This window comes from Marmota marmota, unplaced genomic scaffold (genome assembly GCF_001458135.2).
Source record: "Marmota marmota marmota unplaced genomic scaffold, marMar, whole genome shotgun sequence".
Lineage (NCBI taxonomy): Eukaryota > Metazoa > Chordata > Mammalia > Rodentia > Sciuridae > Marmota > Marmota marmota.
In genome coordinates this window covers 3,913,133-3,934,075 of record NW_026000142.1, presented here as the reverse complement: position 1 = coordinate 3,934,075, position 20,943 = coordinate 3,913,133, and the positions used below count along the sequence as shown (strand labels likewise).

Sequence of the window (20,943 nt, the reverse complement as noted above, 5' to 3'; positions counted from 1 at the left end):
ACCAATTTCTCAATACTGTTACATTGGGGACCAAGCCTCTAGCACAAAAGTTTTTGGGAACCAAATGCACACCATATCACAGCAATCAGGAACCCATTTCTATGATAACTGAGTCAGAGCCCTTATGACCTAATCACCTCTTAAAGGCACCACCTCAATGCTATTGCACCAGAGATTAAGTTTCCAATGAATGAACTTTGGGAGACACACTGAAGCCACAGTAAATGATGTTATATGAGCAAACTGTAGGAATAGGAAACACATTTCTCTACTTTTTTCTCAGAATGGAACCCCAGAGGGGGAGAACTGCCAACATATGTTTTTACCATGTAGGTCTCAATATACTATGCCAAGTCTAGAAACTTAGCTTGTTTTTCTTCAGCCTAAATCCACCCCAAATTCTAGCATTATGCATCTATTACCCTAAAGTTTATGAATAAAGATTTTCCCTCTATGTTTTCATGAGAAATTTAGTAAAAGATTAGTCAGAGATAAATTGTGGCTACTAGTCAGATAAAATTTTAACTAAAAAAATATTTTTACTGACTTTTGACAGCCAATAGACTGATTTTTGCTCGCCCATCCCTCCTCTGGGAAAAAAAAAAGCAATCAATGTATCAGAAAACACTTTGGTGTTATCAAGGTATTCCAACAGAGATAGAACAAATTGAGAGATCTGTCAGTTCCTTTAAATTCATAGAAACAACAACAAAAAAAATCAGTAAAATGTAAACTTATTTTTTAAAAACTTTTTAAAAGAAAAAAAATCCAATTTATTCCCTCATTTACAGTGTAAGGAATCTGTGCTCCAGTAAAACGATGTGAAGTACATAAAATAAGAAAATAAACAACAGAATATCCATCTTCTGTGAAATGTAATCTCTCCACAGTGAATGCAGCAAAGCACCTGGAAGTCAAAACGCTCTTTGTAGAACATTATGAAATATTGATATTTAAAATTCTATCACACAAACCAATCATTTTAAACAAAATTATATATTTAGCTATTCTAAGTTTACATGGCTATTAATGTTCAATTTATTTTAATTTACAGGTTAAAAAATATTGGGCTGTGGTTGTGGCTCAATGGTGGAACACTTGCCTAGCATGCATGGGTCACTGGGTTCGATCCTCAGCACCACATAAAAATAAAATGAAGGTATTGTGTCTACCTACAACTAAAAAAATAAATGTTTAAAAAATATATATACACATATATATATAAAATTGTGACTATAACTTTAAAAAATCGTGACTATAACTACAAAAGCCTAAAGAACAAAACAACTGCCAAAGTAAATATTACTGGCTCTTCACAATTTTTTTTCCTTAAAAATCATTGCCTCTTTTATTACTTTTATCAGTCTAATGCCTGCTTATAAAGTTAGTGCTGGGGCTGGGGTTGTGGCTCACTGGCAGAGCACTTGCCTTGCACATGTGAGGCACTGGGTTCAATCCTCAGCACCACAAAAAAACAAATAAAATAAAGATTTAAAAAATCCTTAAAAAAAAAAGTTAGTGCTGGCTCTTGTTACACTAGGGAATTTTCAGAACAACAACAACAAAAGCTGAAATTCATTAGCTAGCCTTCCAATACACACTGTGGAAAGATCACCACCATTGCTTGATTTTGGCAGCATAATACCACTGCCCAGTTCAGGAAGATGTACATGAAGCAGAACTCAAGAAACACAAATTTCTACCATGCTGAATTCTACATTCTTCAAGGTCCTGTGACCTTGGAGACCAAAAAGAGCTGAAAAAAAATTGTATTCCTTTAGGGAACGGAAAGCATTTAACTACATCTGAACTGAGAATATTAAAATATATCTGATGCATTAGCATATTTTCAAAACAGGTATAAATCATAAATGAATCTATGGTGATATATATAACTCAACTCCCACAATAAAAAGATGCCTACAGGCTAGAAACACATTTATATTTCACTGCAATGTGAGTGCTTTTACTATAATCAGTTCATATCATAATTTGGCATTTTTTACAATGTAGCTCCATACTGTATTTACCCTCCTTCCTCTCCCTAGCAAACAAAAGAAATTACATATTTCAAAGTACTCTGAATATATCACTATCAAACAGAACTGTTTAGAATTATCCCTATGACCTAGTTTTAGCCTTAAAATTATATAGTACATCACCCCCACCTTTTAATGGCAAAGTATTATAAATTTTAGTTCAATTTGTAATGAAAATGTAAATATTTTTAAATAAAAATGCTTATCATTACCTTTAAAAACTCCTCCTTAAATTGCAGCATACTGAGCATGATTAACATACAAGCAAAAATATAATACATATTGGGTTTAAGCTTTAAAAAGTGACCTTAGAAATATACATTTGGGATGATAAAAGAAGACAAATAAACACTTCAATTTCCTTCCCATATTTAAAAAAAAAAAAGATGTATTTCTAAATATGCAACACAAAGATAGATGAGGGATATAGACAAGTTGCTTTTATAAAACTACATTATCATTAGCAGGAATACTGACTTAAAAATACCTGATCCAAAATTAGTACAATACCTGGTTTTACATTAGTAATCAAGTCCTCAAAATCATATATATATACATATATAGATATATATATATATATATCCCAGTTGATTCAAATGTATGATATGTCAAGATCACTGTACTGTCATGAGCAACTAATAAAAAAAATCATACATGTGGGAATATATAACAGGAAGTCTATCTGTAAAATGTCCTCCACAGGTCCATGCAGTAAAGGTGTAGTCCCCAGTGTTGCACTACTGGGAGGTGGTGGAACCTTCAAGATGTGGGGTTCAGTGGGGATATCTTCAGGTCATTGTGGTGGCATGCCCTTGAAGAGGTTGGTGGCATCACAGCCCCTTCTTTTTCCTCTCTTCACTTCCCAAACAGGAGGTGAGCAGTTGTCCTTCACCATGTGATCCACCATGATGTCCTCATCATAAGCCCAAAGAGACCAACTGATCATGGTCTGAAACCTCCAAAACTGTAAGCCAAGTAAATCTTTTCTAAGCTGATTATTTCAGGTATTTGTTATAGTAATGGAAAGTTGTCTAATGCAATTCCGATAGTCCAAGTGGCTAGTAAAAACAATGTAACATGGAGAAAAGCAGCTTTTTGAAAATTTTTTTATTTGGTTTAATTAGTTATATATGACAGTAGAATGCATTTATGTACTTTGAGAAAAGCAGTTCTTACCATTTTAGGATCACAGACCTTTGAGAATGTGATGTAAAACAGAGACTCTTCTTCCCAGAGAGTGAAAATGAAAATTTTGCATATAATTTCAGTAGGTTTACAGACCATTCCACTTAGCTAGCTAGCCAAGCTCATAGGGGTTAAGAACCCCTAACATATTAGTAATAGCAGGGACAATGGTTGGATATCATAGTTATCAGTTCCTTAAAGCAATCCATCAACAAACTATGTTAAGGGGTACAATTTTCCTTTAATGCTGCCAAACATATTTTCAGCTGGTTCATCAGGGAAATGATAGATGCCAGAAATAAAAATAAGACATTTTATAAGTTTAAAGCTGAGCTGATTTAGAAAAAAAAATTCAGAACAATGATTTCCTTTAAGTCACTAATACAGTCCATTTAACACATACATGCAGGTGTGGGCCACAAACATATACACCATTCTTAAGAAAATACCAATGGTAAAATAAATGAGTCCTTTTCAAATTTAACTAATAACCACAGTTTGGCAGTGATTTCCAACTCTTTCATGCTCCATGATTCAATCAATGCACAGTTGAAACGTTTGAGTTTTCAGGGGGTGTGGATACATTTTCTGGTAGGCTGATCACATAAAACAGAGTGGACTTCCACCTTGATAGCAGAGAAACTTTGTCCCCTCCTCCCAAACTTATTTTAAAATTTCATTTCAAAATTGCCATTTTAAGCTGTGATTAGGCCAGATTAACATTAGCACTGTGGGAATAGGTTCATTACTGACAAAGTAGGTTCCTTATAAAAAGACAAGTGCAGATCCTTCTTATAGTTTCTCTTGCCCTCTCTGATGTTCTGCCATGGAATGACAAAGCTATGTCATGAGATGCCAGCTCACTGATATTCAGTTTCCCACCTTCCAGAACTGGAAGCCAGTAAATTCCTATTCATTATGAATTACCCAGTTTCATGGTATTCTGTGATGGCTGCACAGGCTATGAATGGCATTGGTAGGGCATTCACCATTCCTCCACCTATGTGGCAGGCATATCATTAACGGCCCTAACATTCATTCCAGAGGGCCTAGACACCTCAATATCCTCAGAATCATTTCCCCAAGCATATTACTGAACTGAACAGAATTAACAAGTGAATTAAAACTTCTCTGAACTCACTTTTGTCAATGCAAAAGTTCCCCTTTCACATATAGTTCTTTCTTTGTTTCATATCACCCAATAATAGAATAAGGAAACCATATATTATTAATCTTTGTGTAAGGAAAAGAAGGCTGAAATGTAAGCAGCTTGCTCAAAATAACATAGAAGGAACTGACAGAACTTAATAGAATCCCAATGCTATGGCTTTCAGTTAAGTACCTCTACTAGTTTGGGTTTGGTTCATGTAAAACTGACAAAACAAAATAACAGCTAAAACAGAATAGAAGTTCAAAGGAAAGCATTACCGGGCAGGTATGGCAACTCCCCAGTCTTCAAGGAACCAGAATCTTCTTGGCTTACTCTTCAGTCATCCTCATAATATACTTTAGTCCTCATGGGCCAAGACACCAGCGGCCAGAACTCTTCCAAATTATTGTATCCATTACCCAGGATGAGGAAATGGAAGAAAAAATGGGGGAGGTAGGTATATTTCAACAGTTATGTTTTTATAATTTTTTTGTTTGCTCTTTTTAGTTATGCATGATAGTAGTATGTATTTTGACATCATACATACATGGAGTATAACTTCCCATTTTTGTGGTTGTACAAGATGTGGAGTTACACTAGTCGTGTATTCATATATGAACATAGGAAAGTTATGTATGATTCATTCTACTGTCTTTCCCATTCCCATATCCCGTCTCTTCCCTCTGCCCCCACTCCAGTCCCTTCCCCAGCCTTTTGTGAGTCAGCAAATATGAGAGAGAACATTCAGCTTTTGGTTTGGGGAATTAATTTATTTCACTTAACGTGATAGTTTCCAGTCCCATCCATTTACCAGCCAATGCTATAATTTCATCTTTCTTTATGGCTGAGTAATATATATGTACTACATTTTCTTTATCCATTCACCTGTTGAAGGGCACCTAGATTGGTTCCATAGGTCAGCTATTGTGAATTAAGATGCTATAAATATTGATGGGGCCATGTCACTAAAGTATTCTGATTTTAAGTCCTTTGGGTATAGACTGAGGGGTCAGATAACTGGGTCAAATGGTGGTTTCATTCAAAGTTTTCTGAGGAATCTCCACAATGCTTTCCAGAGTGGTTGCATCATTGCAGTCCCACCAGCAATGTATGAGTGTACCTTTCCCCCCACATCCTCGCAACATTCATTGTTACTTGTATTCTTGATAACTGCCACTATGAACGGAGTGAGATAAAATCCCAATATAGTTTTAATTTGCATTTCTCTAATTGCTTGTGATGTTGAACATTTTTTCATATATTTGTTAACCATTCATATTTCTTCTTCTTTGAATTGGCTATTCAGTTTCTTAGCCCCTTTATTGGTTGGGTTATTTGTTTTCTGGTGTTAAGTTTTTTGAGTTTTTAAAAATATATCCTGGATATCAATTCTGTATCTGGGGTGCAGGTGGCAAAGATATTCTCCCGTTCTGTAGGCTCTCTCTTCACATTCCTGTTTCCTTTGCTGTGAAGAATATTTTTAGTTTGATGCCATCCCATTTACTAATTCTTTATTTTACTTCTTGCGCTTTAGGAATCTGGTTGAGGAAGTTGGTTCCTAAGATGACTGATGTAAATTTGGGCCTACTTTTTCTTCTAGTAGGTGCTGGGTTTCTGGTCTAATGCTTGGGTCCTTGATTCACTTTGAGTTGAGTTTTGTACAAGGTGAGAGATAGGGGTCTAATTTCATTTTGCTACATATGGATTTCCAGTTTTTCCAGCAACATTTGTTGAAGAGGCCATCTTTGTTCCAATGTTTATGTTTATGGAGCCTTTGTTTATTATGAGATAACTATATTTACGTGAGTTTGTTTCTATGTCTTCTATACCTTACCATTGGTCTTCATGTCTGTTTTGGTGCCGATACCATAACATTTTTGTTACTATAGCTCTATAGTATAATTTAAGGTCTGGTATTGTGATGTGTCCTGCTTCACTTTTCTCCCTAAGGATTGCTTTAGCCATTCTGGATGTCTTATTTTTCCAAATGAATTTCATGGCTGCCTTTTCTAATTCTATGAAGAGCATCATTATAATTTTAATAGAAATTTCATTAAATCTGTATAGCATTTTGTTAATATAGCCATTTTGACAATATTAATTATGCCTATTCAAGAACATAGGAGATCTTTCCATCTTATAATGTCTTCTTCAATTTCTTTAGCATTCTGTAGATTTCATTGTAGAGGTCTTTCACTGCTTTTGTTAGATTGATTCCCAATTTTTTTTTTTTTTTGAGACTATTTTCAAAGGCAGTTTTCCTAATTTCTCTTTCAGTTGATTCATTACTGATACATAGGAAAACAATTGATTTATTGCTGTTAATTTTATATCCTGCTACTTTGGTGAGTTCATTTTTGAGTTCTAGAAGTTCTTTGGAGGAGTTTTGTGTCTTCTAAATATAGAATCATGTTGTCAGCAAAGAGAAATAGTTTGAGTTCTTCCATGGCTATATCTCCTAAGATTCTGTTTCACTAGGTAAAGGTTGGCCCACATATCTGTAACATCCTTACAAAGCAGCAAAGCATCCAAACAGAGATATTCACTTAATGATTACTACAATGAGAAAAAACTGCTATCACGTTAATTTACAATGTTTTTCTTCTGCTTTGTTTTATTACATAACATTCTTCCAAGATAACAGCATAATTCTCTCATGATACAATGAAGAAATAAGATACACTTTTTTGAAAAAAAAAATCACATTTTTGTAACAATGATAATAACTCCTCTTCCTAATATGCTTCAGTTGAATACAATGGGAAAACAAGATGCTGAATAAAGATAATCACTTAAATATAAAATAATAGTAACTACAGTTGTTCCTCAGTATCCAGTTAGTTCCAAAACTCCCATGAGGTATTTTCAGATGTTCAAGGCCTACATATATCCTCTCATATACTTTAAATCATTTCTAGATAACTTAAAATACCCAGTACAATGTAAATGCCACATAAATAGTTGTTATACTATACTGTTTAGGGAGTAATGACCAAAAAAAAACTGTACATGTTAAGTACAGACAAATTTTTTTTTCCTTAATATTTTTGATCCACAGTTGATTGAATCTGTGGATACTAACAAAGGCCAACTATGTTATAAAGATTACCAACAAGAAAGGAGGGCTAGGTGGTGCTTGCCTGTAATCCTAGCTACTCAGGAGGCTAAGGCAGGGGAACAGCAAATTTGAGGCCAGCTTGAGCAACAAAATTTATTATATTCATTATATTTAAATTTCTTAAAATAAAATAAAACAAAAAGGGCTGGGGATATAGCTAAGTGGTAGAGTGCTTGCCTAGCCCATGTGGTACTAGGTTTGATCCCCAGTACCATTTAAAAGAAATTATCAGAGAGATATTGAAGTCTTTCAACACTATCTGATTTACTTCAATACAGGGTTCATACTTGTTTGTACATTCTACTTAGATTCTCATCTTGACACTTATTTCCTCAACAAAATGAGATAAATTTTAAGTAAAAATATAAAAGCTACCTATCACAATTTTTTTCAATTAAATAGTCTCAGATGTGGAAGTTATATCATTAGGAAATCCTATAAGGAACTATGGAAGGAAACTCCATTTACATACTATGGCACACATACTTAAAGTTTTTCCCTACTGATATTGTACTGAATAAGTGCAATAAAGTAGTACCATAGTAAACTAGTCAACTCCCACCTCAACAGTTATAACTAAAACTATGACTGCCTAAAGGTTTTAGTCCAATAAAAAGGTAACTTGGATGCTTCTTTGAAAAGTTTATAGGTGTTTATCAAATTTTACTCAAAGTCAATGTAGATATACTATGGCTAAAGACAAAAAGTCATAGGTAACTTAAAATTCATGTTTGTATAATTAATTTAACAAGATGTTTCACAACTGGTCCAGTGACTTAAAACAAAAAAAATCTGTTTATTATATGTATTTATTACATTTATTATATGTATTTATTATATGTAGAAACAAATTTCACATCTTAGAATTGTTAAGCTTCCTGCTTTAATGTACTGGAGGAAGTATGTTTACCCTAAAATTGTGTGGTCTTATTTGCTTTTTGTTTATATGTTTATGACTCAACTAAGTTAAGTGGAAGAGACTTTATCTTTGTATTTTATGAGGTCTTTTGCAAAGTGTCTTAACATATTATTTGACAGTATACAATTACTAAATTATAGAGAGTGAACTACAGTACTCCTCAGCCCTGCATATACTCTAGAACCATCTGGGGAACTCTGGGGGAAATAACAAGGAAAAAAAAAAAAAAAAACACCAACCTTTCACTAAATCCCATACCCATCCTATCAGAACCCAGGGACAGGCCCCAGCACCAGCATATTCTCAAAGTGCCCCCTAATACATCGCAGGTTAGAACCACAGACTTAAGGAGACAGAGGCCTAATTTACATTTGAGTCAACAGAAAAATGAGAGCTCAGTTCTGTCCCTCAGCATAGTTGGCATCTCTCCCTCGCCCCCATGCAATTGCAATTCCAATTCCCTCTCACTCTGTTCATTCAAGGAGATAAAAGAGGGGAGTACAACCTACATGGAGGGCAGCCTTGCTAACCTCTGAGAAACTGAAATGCTGCTGGATTACCAGGTAGACCAGAATTATGTAAAATTAAAGTAAAAGTTCTGTTAATTCTATCCATTAAACACACAACTCCAAATTTCTTAATGGGAAAATAAGCAATTTTACTGCATAATGAAGTTAATTGAAAAATCCTGGCACACTTCCTTTAGAATTTAAAGGTCAAGAGTAAAAACACAAAGATCAGTCAATAAGTTAAATGTGCATGAATTTTTCTGCATAACGTAAGGAGACAGGATAAATTACTTTTTGAATCCATAAACATTCTTTTTTTTAAGGTTTGATATATTTCTCTTGTGAAAACAAAGAGTAAATATACCAAGCACATGCTGAAAACCTATGGATTTTTCTCATTGTTGTTCTAATTAAAGCCTTCAGTCCTGTACAGAATTAAAGTTCCTTACTGTCCCTCATTCCTTGGAATGTAGATTTTTAATGTACACAGCTAGGTTTCTACTTCTAAATAAAGAAAACAAAACAGAAATGAAGAGATTATCTTTAAAATTTCCAAACAAAAAGTGGATAGTCTAACTTAAATATGTATGCATGGTTTCTTTCCCAGGATGAAAAATATGTAATAGGAAAAAAAAAATCTTAAAAATAACACATTGCTTTCTGAAATCTGATTTGTCATTTATAGTAGAAAACAGAAAGTGAGACTAAATTACATATTGCAATATCAATACTTAAAAGATAAAATTTTTTTCTGTAAATTACCAAACTGATTTTAAATCTAATGACTTTACAAAATAATTATCTTAGTAGAAACTAGAAGTTCCTATGTTCTACTTAAAGAAGCACCTGCATATTCTGAAAAACATGTTGAATTTCAGTTGTACTATAACCCAACTCCTTTAATCTCTGTAATAGTGCTTGCCTAATTTTATTCTGCCTGCTCCAGAGTTACATTCAATATTTGGTCAACAATGTTGGTGAATATAACAACAATAGCCTAAATTATTCCTTTCATTTTATATCCTATGATTTTGTTGTTATTTTTCCTTATTTTTGCTATAACATAATAAGCTAATTCATTCCTTTGTCTTGGTTTTGGAAGGAATTATACTCCAACATCTAGGAAATATCCTTTCCTAATTTAAAATAACTATGAGGTTGCACACTACACTAGTAAATTTGTAATCAACTTAAAGATAATGTGTTAAAAGTACAATTAAATATGTCATAACAGAAGAAAATCCTGGTAATTACAAATAGTGCCATGCTGCTGGGTGTTTAAACAGTAGCATAAAACTATGAAAAATCGCCACCCAGTGATGCAAATGAAAACTGCAATTTGTTTTTGTGTAAAATGAGCACCCTGGAGGATTACTTCAACTTCATTACTGAATGAAGGAACAGCTATTACCTTCTTCTATGAATACAAACTGGCTACAAGGGAAAGGATGTTTTTCTACTAGGTTTCCCCCATCCCACTCTTATTCAGCACTCTGGACTAAAACAAAGACTAAAAGCTTTGGAAATCTTAATAGGGAGAAAGGCTTTCCATCCAAATGTGAGCTAATTGTGTAGGAACAGCCCAGATATTCCTATTATCAACAAAAGTGCCTGTGCTCTGCTTGGATCCTGAATTTTAAGTCATCATGCGTTGATTTTATCAACTCAGCAATGCCATCAAATAATTGTGATCTAAAACCTATTAGCATTAATCAAAACACTAGGCTATGAAAAGGTATTCTCAAATGGGAAAAATTAGTTCTTTTATAGCTTTAACAACATAATTGACTATCCTATACAGAAACAGGTTCTAAAGGCTACATAACAAAATAACAAATTCTGTAGAGTTCATATTGCTAAGAAGCTGTTGCTATAAATTGTTTCTAAGTCTTTACTTAGTTGTATCATGTAAAAGTCAATAAACACAAAACCAATCAAATATACTTATTTTCCTGTAATGTACCTATTGAACATGATGCTTAATAAGAAAAAATTTAGATGGCTACATGCTAATCAAAATACATGTGTGTGCACATATATGGTGCTATGTTAATAATAAAAGTATCAAAAGTATTTCATATGTGCCATTTAACCTACTTGACACTTACCAAAATATTTTCAACAGTATGCCATCCTATTCTAAACAGAGTTTAACACACTATTTTTTTTTTTTTTTTAAGTCCAGGGATTGAACCCAAGGGTGCGTAACCACTCAGCCACATCCCCAGCCCTTTTTATTTTTGAGACAGGGTCTCACTAGGTTGCTTGCAGCCTTACAAAGTTGCTGAGGCTGGCTTCGAAACTGTGATCCTCCTGCCTCAGCCTCCCAAGTTACTGGGATTACAGGCATGAGCCACCATGCCCAGCTTACCATACTATTTTTAAAGAAAATTAATTAGATTCTAAATAATCTATCAGGAATTTTATCACAAATTTCAGTTAAGTCCTTAACTGTTGAAAGATTTTTTTAAAATTAACTAAACAATGAATATCACCTTTGCTCAATTTCAAGGGTATTACTATTATTTGCAACATTTTAATACTACTTAAAGTATTAGTAAAAATAATGAGGTAGCCAAAATAAGAGCCAAACTTTATGGACAGTAATACAACAGCAATGCTCTTTTTAGTAAAAATACAAAAAAAAAAAAAATAGTGCTTTCTCTTTTAAATAGTAGAGAATACAATTTTTTGTTGGTGGTTGGTTTTGGTGTTTGTTTTTTAAAGAGTACTTAAAAAGCTGGGCATGGTGGTGCATGCCTGTAATCCCAGCAACTCAGGAGGCTGAGGCAGGAGGATAGCAAGTTCAAAGCCAGCCTCAGCAATTTAGCAAAATCCTGTCTCAAAAAATAAAAAGGGCCAGGGAGTTTTAGAATCAAAACTGCTGATATGGTGAAAACATTCAAAATCCTTCCTTCTAGCTTTTTGAAATATACAGTATATTATCATCATCTGTAGTCATCTTACTGTGGAAATCCCCACTCAAACTTCTTGCTCCTGTTTTTCCATATGTTTAAATCTTTAAAACATATGGCAATATGACAACAACAACAAAACCACCAGCACGAATAATCCAGTGGTTAGAAGGCTCTGAAATCAGACTGCCTGAGCTCATTCCATATCTGCTAGAGAAATTTGGAAAAGCTAAGTCCTCATCTGTATGTAGAAATAGTACCACCTCACTCACAGGCTTGTTTTAAGTATGTTACACACACTAACTCATTCAATCCTCCAGTATCCTTATGGGAAAGACACTGGTAACAGGCTTATTTTCTAGATAAGCTAAATGACACCTGGGAATGTTAAATAATTTGCCGGAGGTAGAAACTCTAATAAATGGTGGAACCAGGATGTCAACTCAGGCAGTCTGACTCCAGACTTATCTGCACTTCACTGTAGAGCCTCTAAGATGCTCCTGAGAAATAAGGGAGATGAAGAGAGAGAGAAAACAGAAGAGATGATGCTGACTGGTATCATGAAAACTTGAGGAGAGTTAAGCACACAGAATAAGAGGTCCACACCCATTTTTCATGAAAAATGGTGAAGAGATGAAGCTGTGCGCCTGGAGGGAAACAGGGCTGAACAGAGACAATCATCAGCAGAACTAGAGTAATTCTTATAAAAAGCAACACCAAGGGCCACTTCACTTGTGGTCAAACTTGTCTCTGAAATAGTCCCAAGTGGCAGGCAACAGAGATAAACATGAAGAAAATGTACACAAAGTTTTTAAGGTCTAGCATTTGAAATTGTATTGCTCTCTAAGATGCCAGTGCACCCCACTCACATTCTTAAATGACTACAAAATAACAAAAAGAATAATGTTGATTTCTAATAATGTAACAACAAAAAAGAGCAAAGTTCTGCATATGTCTTAATACTATGGAGATGTTAGAATGAGAAATACAAAACACAATTTGGAAAACCAGGCTTTGTTGGAAGAAATTTCTGAGAAAAGAATTTATGATGAATTTATTGTGAAGGAGATACTTCCCAGGAGGCCTGAGGTATTTGGAGTTTTTCTTTTAGTGAAACTAATTCAGAAGATGACAGGAAGGCAATGTCAGCATCTTTTAAGGCAAGTATTAACTGGAATTGACAGAACCAGTTCTAACTTTGAAAACAAGGCACAAATCCCCAACTTGGTAAGAAAGAAGGGTCAGATAAGCAGTCAGATCCAAGGGACCAGACCTTATCCCAGTCAGAAGAATGTCCACTAAAAACACCAATCCTGGTACAACTCTGACCACCCTAATCATTGCCCTGTCCCATATCTTACAAGACAAACTCAGAAAAACACAAAGTCCTTCCTTCCAAAACTTGGCTGGGAAACTTGGAAATTCTATGATAAAGTTTATCCATGAGAAAACCTCTATTCTGATTTCCCAGAGATAAATTTCAATAAATGGAAAAGAGTCATAGAGCTGAAATCCATGTACCTTTAAGCACACGACCAAATCCTAAAGAGAAGGGATGATGAGCAAGAGTCCCAACCAACCCTACTTCTAGTGAATGTGAAGTAGCAGACTCCAGACTGACTGGGTCACTCCAGTCTGACAGGTAGTAAGAGGTAGAATATTTGGAAAGGAAGGCCCTGAGGAACATCCCAGGGAGGGGACCATGAGAGTCAGGGTTTCACTAAGTTGTTGACACTGGCCTCAGCCTCCCAAGGATTACACGTGTTCACCACCATGCTCAGCTAGTTTACAAATATAATTAGAAGTATGCAGCCAAACCAATGTGTAAGAAGAGTCTAATTTGATAACACTATTCCACGTAATTGCTGAACTCTTTTTTTACAGACTTCACTTTTTAAATTATACACATAAATTCATTCTGAAATTAGTAATAAATATTTTAAAAACTAATCATAATTATCAAGTACTTTTTAAGGGAAAAACAATTCATCTAATTATGATCTTGTTTCTTAAAAAGACTCACCTAAGAGGACAAATCCGTCTGCTTCTGTCTCTGGAACTGAGGGTTTCTTAGATTCTGAAGGCTTCCTGAAGAAGTGAAACATTGCTGCTGCCGCTGCTGCTATCTGAAACAGAAATGCTATATAACATTAAACGCAGATGAAACTGTAAAATTCATAATAACTACTCACAACATAAAACTGTAAATATTGCAATAATTACTCTTAGGAATCATATTGCCAGACATTGGACCATGAGTCGTCTCTGGGTATCAGAAGCCAAAACTAGAAATTAAGGAACACAAACTTGTAGTCTAGAACAATGTGCGCCTTTCAATCTGCAATGCAACCTCTCAATTTCTGAAGATTCAAAATATCCAAGAAATTGCCTCATGTAAAACTAAAACCAACAGTTACTGCCAGAATCTGGAAAGATTTCACTAGCCATAAAACACTAGCTTTTTCATCCTATAACTAGCTAAAGACTCATAAAACTAAGGCCACACATAAAAAGAAAGGAAGGTGCTTCAAACAACCTCTGCTGTTGGTTGCCTGATTCAGTTTCAAAGAGTATACAAATTATAAAACTGCAACCAACTTTAAATTACCAGATCTTTGTGTTGGTGAGATCACTGTCCCTGACACACACACACACACACACACACACACACACACACCCTCTCCTCCTACTCTCATCTTTGCACATTCAAGGAGGGCAAAACTTCCAGAAAACAAGTGGGATGAAAGCTGAAGGGTAGTTTGCAAGAACACATTACATTTTGAGCACAGTCCCTTATAAGGAGAAAAACATAAGAGAAGGCAAAGAAAGGATGACTCCTGGTGGCAATAAGCACTCAACATTTTAGTTTACATAAATTCCACCCATACCAGAAAAATCGAGACTAGGTAAGATATAACCTGAGTGAAAGCCTTCTAGAAGCTGAGAATTTAATTGGGATTATATAGGCTCCCTGAACTAAGCAATAGATCCATAAGGGTATTAACTCCAACGTAAGTGGGTAAAAGGAACATATTTGTTTACAGACAACACGGTTGTCAGATTTCACTTTTAAAAGGAACAAAACAAAAAGAAGAAAAACACCATCCATGAGAAAAAAGAAAAATATTCCCGTAAAGGAAAAAGAAACAGCTTCTGAAATCCTCAAAGAAGGGCTTGGTGGATATAGTGACAGAGCCAAAGAAAAAGCTCTAAAAATAGTTTGGCACTCACTCTAGAGTACAAGGAGGCACAGCCTCCATGAAACTGGTGGAAAAAGAAGATTAGATGAAAATGCAAAAGGAAAAAATGAGCCAATAAAAGTCAGATTTTAAAAAGTAACTAAGACAAAGAGAAACTCATGCAAGGAAAACATGAAGTCAGAATAGTACCATTTGATTTAAAAGCAATTAAGTAAGAAAAGAATTCAAAACCAAAGATATAAAGGATAGGAATAGAACAACCATATGACCCAGCTATTTCATTCCTCCATTTATCCTAAAGTATTAAAGTCAGAATACTATAATGATACATGCATACCCATATTTATAGCAGCACAATTCATAACAGCCAGCCACAAAGGATCAGTCAAGGTGTCCCTCAACAGATACTCATCTGGATAAAATTACTGTGAACAAAATACCTGACCAGAACAATTAAAGGAGGAAAAGTATTAGTGGTTCATAGTTTCAAAGGTCTTAGTCCATAAATGTCTGACTCCATTGCTCTGGAGCCATGACTAAAGGATGGGGTAGCAGGGAGCAGAGGCAGTGCTCATCTATAGCAGCAGAAAACAAATAGAGAGAAAGGAAAGGGCCACAGGGAAAATGAACCCTTCCAGCCATGTCCCATCTGCCTATAAGTTACCACCATTCCATCCATTTAAACTAGAATGAACTGATGAGGTTACACCTCTCACAATTTCATCTCATCTCTGAATATTCCTACATATTACACCTCATAGCCAAACCACAAAGAAGTATACATACACAATGCAGTTTTATTCAGCCATAAAGAAGAAAGCAATTATGTCATTTGCAGGAAAATGGATGGAACTTAAGAACATATGTTAAGCAAAATAAGCCAAACACAGAAAGTCAAAGGTCATTATGTTTCTCTCATACATACGAGAGAAAAAAGAAAAACACAGGGTGGGGGAAATCTCAGGAAAATAGGAGGGATGCCAACAGAGTAAATGAAGGGGATTACAGGGGAATGGAGGAAAAGGAAGTTATCAGGGAACGAAACTGCCCAAATTATATTAGTATGTTGTAGGCATGTACAATTATATAAAAATTAATCCCACTGTTATGTATAGTTTTAACACAAAAATAATTTTTTTAAAAGTTAGACTTTTTAGATTGGAAAAAGCAATCACTTTTCAGCTCCAAACACTTAAAAATAAAACTGAGAAGGCCTTTGAAGTAAAAACAGCTGATTAAAACTCAACCTCAGTAAGAATCAAATCAAAGCCATACCTGATATTAAAACTCAGCACAAACTAACATGGCACTCAGTAAATTCTTGTGCTTAGAAGAACCTGGTCCAAGAAAAAGAGACTAAAGGAGTCGTCTCCAACTAGAACCCTAATAGAGCCAAGGAAATATGAGCAGAGGTGGCGGTGGTGGGCGGGGGGGATGAGAAATACAGGAAATATCAGAACTACATCAAGCAAAAATTGTAGCTCTGGCTATTGTGACGCCTGAAGCTGAATGCAGTCAAATAGAAAAGAAGCCAACAAAATTTTAAGAATTGTACTAAAAAAATAACTATTAGTCTGGATTTAAAAAGGACTATGATGACTGAATATTTAAGACAACCAATAGGTGGCAGTTTTCTATAGACAAGAAGCTACAGAGAAAATTACTCAGCTTCCAAGGAGGGCTTATTCTCCAGTGCTCACTTCAATTGTAACAAGAAGTTGCTAGAAAAAAAAGAACTCCAGGAGGACAGAGCCAATGGGCATGGAAAAGAATGGACATAGAAGTTTCTCCCAAGAAGAATCTGGACATAATTAAGGAACATTCTCCAACCCAAGACAGGGGTTGCCCAAAATGCCTGCCCAGTGGGAACTGTCAAATTGCTGTAGCCCTGTGACTGATATATACCTCTGATTCTTCCTTTTTCTGAATGGAATTGTTTTGGGCAATTATCCTTCCTAGTTGCACCACGGTGTCAGAGCATGAGCAGGATATAATGCCTGACACACTGTAGGAACCTAAAATATATCAGAGGTATTTTTAGTCATCCACCCCCCTTATCTTATATACCTTAGCCGTTTGGTTCTGAAGTCTTCAGAGCAACAGGTGCCACATCTGAACTAAGGGAAGGTCTTTTTGCACACCACCCAGAGATACTGAGCTTTGAGCTTGATGTTGTGAATGAATGAGGTAATTTCAGAAAATGTTCTTGGGGAGAGTTGAGTGACTATGCCTACAGTAGGAAGAGAGATATGAACACACTGTGAACACAAAAAAGAACCATGGGATCACTAATGCAGTTCATCAGTTCTGGGTTGTTTGTTTAGTTTTTGTTTTGGAGGGTACTGGAGATTGAACTCAAGGGTATTTGACCACTGAGCCATACCTCCAGCCCTATTTTGTATTTTGTTTAGAAACAGGGTCTCACTGAGTTGCTGAGCACCTCGCTTTTGCTGAGGCTGACTTCCAACTCTCGATCCTCCTGCCTCAGCCTTGGAGCCATTGGGATCACAGGTGTGTGCCATGGCGCCCAGCTCCAGCTCTGTTTTGTGGAGACAAAAATAAGGCAATTTTCTACCTTCCTAGGAATCAGGTGTGGCCACGTGATTTGCTTTGTTCATTGTGCCTCATGCTATTAGAGTGCTGTAACAAGGAGTTATACGGACACAGAAGGAGAGGGCCCTTAAAAAATGGTTCCCCTTCTAACATATAAATAACAGTCTTTTGATAGAAGAACATAAATTTCCAATACCTTTGCATATCTGGCCATAAAATAAAAATGGAACAAACATGGAAATCACAAAAATGACTCTGATAAGCTATTCTCCAACCCCAAAAGTTTACATACATTTTGAGAAAAGTCAGAGCAAACTCAGCTGTAGTGCAACAGAGCATCTTGTTTTGTTTTGTTTCATTTTGTGATACTGGGGTTAAGACCTGGGACCTCATGCCTGCTAGGCAAGTGTTCTACCACTGAGCTACACTCCAGCCCAAGAATCTCTTTTTTTCTGGGTGTGGTAGTGCACACCTGTATTCCCAGGTACTCTGATGGCTGAGACAGGAGGATAACAAGTTTAAGACCCTGTCTCAAAATAAAATTTTAAAAAGGGCCGAGGATATAGCTAAGTAGTAGGGCACCTGGATAGTATGCGCTAGGACATGGATTCAATCCCCAATACTGCAAAAAAAGAAAATAAAAAAATATTTTAAAATATATTTTGTACAGAAGTTATAACTTATGTAATTAAATAAAACAGTTACATTTTTCATGATCTAAAACATCATATTTAAACAAAATACATTGCAGTAGTTTGTTAGATAGTATGACTGGTAAAGCATAACATTTCAATCTGTCCCTCTAGAACATCAGAACATTATAGAATCCCATACACATTATAGAAGGAGGGATAAGTTAGGTTCTAAATGTGCAGAAATAAGGAAAAGAGATCAGAGACCATGCAAAAGAACTAGAATGACATGAAGATAACTTTGCTACAACATCTGCTGGAAACAGCTTTGAAATTGTTACAGAAGTATTAATCACCCTTCTACCTACCACTCAGACAATCTGACCATGTTCTGAAGACATTTACCTTAACTCTTTTCTCAACTGCAGTTGATTTAAAGATGTTTTTTTTTCCCCATGGGAACATGAATTATCTTTATCCCATTGTATTATTTTCATAGCCTAGAAAGCAAATAGTAGTATAAAAATGTAACTCTGGGAGAGGGCAAACAAACATCATTCAAAGATCTTCCCTCTGTGAGTGGTCATCAATCCAGTAGCCAGGTTTAGTTCCTCTTCCTAACTAGTAACTGTAAAGAAAAGGGGGAATAACTATAAATACCTCTGATATATATAGGTTCCTACAATGTATCAGGCACTATATACTAAAATGGCTTATACATGCTACCCTACTTCTTATAATCCTTATAATACTCTACCAGATATGCATAATTATTCAGATTGTGTAAGTGAAAGAATTCAAGTAAACGTAGGTTAAGTATTACTCCATGTTTACATGGCAAGTAAATAGTATGGCTGATTTTTTTTTTTTTTTAAGACATCTATGTTGCCCAAGCTGACCATGAACTCCTGGGCTCAAGAGATCCTCTTGCCTCAGCGTCGTAGTTAGAACTTTTAAGTGCATACCACCACACCAGCTAGAGCTTAATTATAAATGAAGTCCTTTTGGTACCCAAACTGAATGCTTTCCAACAATAAAGGAACAGAGACAAGAAGCTCTTCAAATTTATATATCAGACTTTCTTTAATATTCCTCAATATTAGTTAAATGCATTTGATTAATCCAACTTCTATTAATCCCTAATTCTCCAAGCCTTACCCATTTCTGTCTTATGGAGACATTTATGAATTCCACAAAATATATATTCAAGGCTTTGGTTTATATTTTGTAAACATCAGTGCTTAGGCCAGCTACTGATCTAGCAGTTCCGACGCAGCAACAGACATATTTGTGAAGAACAAATTGTAATCTCATCACTCATACATCTGAGACAATTCCTAGCAAAACAGGGTAATTTAAGCATACCATCCTCAAAGTGAAGAAAATCTCTGATAGTCTAGTATAAAAGGCCCAACCAAGCACTCTTGCTTCTGAGGTACATGGCCTTGACAGTTGGATGACTTCTACAAAGAGTTCCTAAGCATGCTCTAATCTTGTTCCCTCTTTACAATTTTCAGTACTTTTAAAATTGTCTATAATGAGCAAATTTTACAGTTATAAGCAAGAAGAGATACAAAAATTTGTTCTTAAAAATCCACTATTTGCTAGCAGCAACACTCTTGTATGGCTGAATTAGAACTCAACCAAGAATGCCTCCAAATCTCATACACAGGCCTCCTGGAGTTATTTGGGGTATAAAGAATTCACTTGCCCCAGCCAAAGGCTGGGAGAAAATATCTGCAAATCACACATTTGCTCACAAACACATATCTGCAATATATAAAGCACTCTTAAAACTCAATAATGAAGCAATTCATGGTGGTACATCCCTACACTACTTACTTGAGAAGCTGAGGCAGGAAATCGCAAGTTCAAGGCCATCCTGAGCAACTTAGGAAAACCCTGTCTCAAAATAAAATTTAAAAGGAAAAATAAAAAGGTTGGGGATGTAGCTCAATGATAGAGCACTTGTCTAGCCCTGAGTTCAATCCCCAGTAACAGCACAAAAATAATAACAATGACAGAATAACTCAATAAAAACTGGGCAAAGAGATACAAGCAACCATTTCATCAAGGAAAATATGGTAAACAAACACATGGAAAGGTGCTCAATGTCATTAGTCAATTTAAAAATACAAATTAAAATCTCAATGAAGTATCACGACATACCTAATAGAATTTTTAAAATAAAAAAGCTTGTCGTGCTGTTGTGGTTTTGATCTGGACTGTCCCCCAAAAGGCTCGTGTGTTGAAAGCATAGTCCTCAATGCAGCAAGGTTCAGAGGTAGGGTTTTTTTTTTTTAATTTTTATTGTTGGTTGTTCAAAACATTACATAGTTCTTGATATATCATATTTCACACTTTGATTCAAGTGGGTTATGAACTCCCATTTTTACCCCATATACAGATTGCAGAATCACATCAGTTACACATCCATTGATTTACATATTGCCATACTAGTGTCTGTTGTATTCTGCTGCCTTTCCTATCCTCTACTATCCCCCCTCCCCTCCCCTCCCCTCCCCTCCCCTTTTCTCTCTCTACCCCCTCTACTGCCATTCATTTCTCCGCCTTGTATTATTTTTCCCATTCCCCTCACTTCCTCTTGTATGTAATTTTGTATAACCCTGAGGGTCTCCTTCCATTTCCATGCAATTTCCCTTCTCTCTCCCTTTCCCTCCCACCTCTCATCCCTGTTTAATGTTAATCTTCTTCTCATGCTC

At 35.5% G+C, this 20,943-nt stretch overlaps 1 protein-coding gene across 4 annotated transcripts in view; it reads right to left on the bottom strand.

Moving 5' to 3' along the window:
- Umad1 (UBAP1-MVB12-associated (UMA) domain containing 1) overlaps positions 1 to 20,943 on the bottom strand; it is a 227,200-nt gene that overhangs the window by 173,722 nt on the left and 32,535 nt on the right. The window contains exons 1-3 of one of the 4 annotated variants that reach the window (XM_048785990.1): positions 18,626 to 18,980; positions 17,103 to 17,265; positions 13,859 to 13,961 (exon numbers count right to left, since the gene is read on the bottom strand). In XM_048785990.1, the coding sequence (XP_048641947.1) occupies positions 13,859 to 13,940 (82 nt within the window). In that variant the 5' untranslated portion in view covers positions 13,941 to 13,961; positions 17,103 to 17,265; positions 18,626 to 18,980. Of the gene's footprint in view, positions 1 to 13,858; positions 13,976 to 17,102; positions 17,266 to 18,625; positions 18,981 to 20,943 lie in introns of those variants that run through there. The other 3 variants (XM_048785991.1, XM_048785989.1, XM_048785988.1) reach the window with 3 other exon arrangements.